Genomic DNA, 3,350 nt, shown 5'->3' with positions numbered 1-3,350 from the left:
AAACTGTTAAACCTTTTTCTTTTTTATACTCATAATTGTCTTTTTGTTCACAACTTCTCCACATTTTTAAGTGTTTCCCGAGCCAGAACGACCTATCTTTCTTCCTGGCTCTATAGAACGATACATTTGACCATTTTAAGCTTGGCCTACCATTTGATTGGAGCGATGAGGAACAGGTGGGGCTTGAAAAGGCCCACCTGTTCAAAGTGGGGAATGAGAGGACAAGTTTGAGAACCACTGCATTAGTGTCTGATTGGAAATGAGTTCATCATAGTTTTAAGGTGGACTTACCTGTGAAGTAGAAAAGCTTCTGCTGCAGTTTAGCGTAGTTGAATGAAATGCAAACCTGGAGTACTTCAGGACGTGTCGAGCTACGCTCATTCTGCACAAAAAAGAAGGATGAAAATGTAATAACCCAAATGTGTAGTATACACGTTTAATATTGAACCAGGCATTTTATTATAACAATATTATTTTAAGTGGGTAAAATGTCATTTTATTTTATTACACACTAACGTACTCTTTTCTTAAGTGGTAATATGTTATTTTATAGTTGTAATGACTACCTTTATTTTAATAAATGTGTAAAAAAGTGTTCTATTGTTATAATAAATGACTCTCTTAAATGGTATTACAGTTGTGTTTTGTTCTAATTGTGATGTAATAAAATATACTATATAATGTCATCTTAATTTGTATTTGACAATTTCTCTGCTATAACTGTTAGCTGTTATTGCGTGTACATCTTTTTATTACATTTCAATATGTTTTGTCTCGTGGTGTGGGTTTCATATTGTTTCATTGTTTTTCTTTTCAGATCTTTTCCCTGTCTACACGTTCTGCCTCATATGTTCACCGAAGACAATAACCTGTATGAAAGTACAGGAGCTCTCTATATTCAGTATAAATAAATACATTTTTGAGTTTTGTAATCACACAAAATTAATCTGAAAAGATCACTTTGGGCATATTCCTACGATTTACATTTCATGGAATCCTGCAAAACAAAGACAGCAGATGGCGCCATTGCTCACACAGCTTCAGATGTTAGGGAGCCCTCAGAAACTACAGTGCACACGAAGTCACAGCTATGGCTTATTACTGTTAGAAAATACATTCTTAAATTCATTCTATATAGAAAAGCAAATTATGCTAAACTAATTGGAACAAAAACAGAAGACATTTAGATCAAAAATGAGAAAGACAACAACAGTAATATTAAATTCAAACACTTCATTGAAATACTATGAAAACAGACGTACTGTTTAAAAGTCAAGAGAAAACATCAACACTTTTCTGGGGGGCAAATATATTTCCTCGACCCAAAAAAATAACTGACGGAAAAACGTGTGTCAACTAAAATAGGGGAATAACCAATGAAAGGAGAGTAATGTTCAAAAATGAAAAATACGGTGGCCGCCATGTCAATGTGGGAGAAAAGAAAAGGGAAATAATAATTATTAATATTATAATATATGTTAAATCATTACAAAACACTAATATAAAAAAGACTAGAATAGGGAATATCTCTTGCAGTTATTTAGTTGTTATGTGTTATGTAACTACTAAGGCTGCATGATTTGGAGAAACATTTTTGACTGACTATGCGATTACATTAATGATGGATGGATATTTTTTTGCATCATTATTTTCATTATCATTGAAAGATATTTAAAAATGATCAACATGTGATATTTAGAGAGGATGTGTACCAGATTACTAAAGTAGGTTGGGATATCTCTGCAGTTTCACAACACTTAATTCAAAATAATATTTTTTAACACATGGCGAGCTTCCTGAGATTTAAATATAGCATTAATAGTATTATGGAAGACAATGTGCCGTGTTGACATACAGAACTGACCAGTTAAGTAACTAGGTACATTGTAGTCAAATACTCTACTTTAGCACACTTTTGAGATAGCTGCACTTGACTACTCTAGTATTTCCATTTATGTTACTTTGTACTTCTATTCCACTACATTTATGTAGTGCCTTTAGTTACTTTGCAGGAATCGATTAATGAATAACAATATAATCAACACTTAACGAGACCTTAGTTATACTTGGGCTAAATGCACCCAGCAGTAAATAAAGTTATTGATATCACATTAATATATTATTATTATTATAATAATAATAATAATAATAATAACCAAAACATATAATAAATAATATTCTGAAATGAGTCAATCTTCATAATGAGTACTTTTACTTGTATTTCTTTAAGTATATTTTGATACCTATACTTTTGTACTCCGACTTGAGTAACGTTTTGATTGCAGGACTTTTATTGTAATAGAGTAGGCTATTACAACACTGGTATTTTTACTTTTACTCAAGTACGAGATCCCCTCTGGAACTCAGATAACTGTGTTTGAAAATTATGGAATATAGGATGTGCTTTGGTTATATAGCTAACAGTAATACACTGCGACACTAATAAAGAGGCACCTGCTGACCAAAGGAGGTCAAGTCTGGACTGTTCTAAACTCTCTGGACTTGTCAACTGATAAAAGAGTGCCAGTAAAACACCTTAGGGGATGGTTTCACCCTGTTATTTATCCTCAACAGGTTTGTGTTGCTCCACTGAACCAAAGGAAGCATGTGTTACCGTGAGCTACAGCCGAATAACACTGACCACCTATTTATCTAGCTAAGGCTAACACATGCTAGCTAGCTTTAGCTAACAACATTACTGCTAGCACCGTTGTGTTAGCCTTCTCTTGCAATGGCACAAGGTTATGGCCGCAACTGCGTTCAGTCCTTATTGAAGAAACACGTACCATGTAAGAATAATACTGGTAGAAGTTAAGGCACCACCAGGTCAGCTAGCACAACTTACTTGTCGGTGCTCTTTAATAGCCTACTGCGGTCAACTCAGCCGTCTTTCGCGTTCGCTTGGTCAAATCAGCAGCTCTTCATTTTTGAGTGCGCGATTAATAGCGCCTTTACGGTAATCACTGTTCAAGAGTAAAATAATGCATGTTTTGTTCTGCTTCTCAAAGGTCACTTCTTATTTAAATAAATATCTGAAATGTAGATATTAAATACATCAAATTGAACATATAAATGAAAACTATTTCACAGCAACCGCATCCCCCACTTTTTAGAAAAATTGAATAATAAAGGTGGGGTAGGTAAGTTTCAGAAACCGGCTCGAGATACACTTTTTGTTATATTCCATGGAATGCTCTTAACATCCCGATAGCAATGAATATCTGAAGTGCTTTGACAAAAAATCCATAAAAAATGTCATCTGTAGAAGCCGTAATACTGTAAAAAGTACAACCAATCATCTCGTGCACGCACAAATGTATCTCGTGCCCTCATTGGGCGTGCATTGCAGC

General features: G+C 34.2%; 1 protein-coding gene across 2 annotated transcripts in view; it reads right to left on the bottom strand.

Moving 5' to 3' along the window:
- The window catches only part of LOC117559060 (kynurenine--oxoglutarate transaminase 3-like), a 27,933-nt gene extending 24,997 nt beyond the window's left edge, over nucleotides 1–2,936 (bottom strand). Inside the window, exons 1-2 of one of the 2 annotated variants that reach the window (XM_034235702.1) lie at nucleotides 2,846–2,936; nucleotides 292–382 (exon numbers count right to left, since the gene is read on the bottom strand). In XM_034235702.1, the coding sequence (XP_034091593.1) occupies nucleotides 292–381 (90 nt within the window). In that variant the 5' untranslated portion in view covers nucleotide 382; nucleotides 2,846–2,936. Of the gene's footprint in view, nucleotides 1–291; nucleotides 383–2,786 lie in introns of both variants that reach the window. The other variant, XM_034235703.1, reaches the window with a different exon arrangement.
- Nucleotides 2,937–3,350: the final 414 nt, after the last annotated feature.

This window comes from Gymnodraco acuticeps, unplaced genomic scaffold, assembly GCF_902827175.1.
Source record: "Gymnodraco acuticeps unplaced genomic scaffold, fGymAcu1.1, whole genome shotgun sequence".
Classification (NCBI taxonomy): Eukaryota; Metazoa; Chordata; class Actinopteri; order Perciformes; family Bathydraconidae; genus Gymnodraco; species Gymnodraco acuticeps.
The sequence above is the reverse complement of the archived record's forward strand: the minus strand, read 5'-3'. Positions and strand labels throughout refer to the sequence as shown.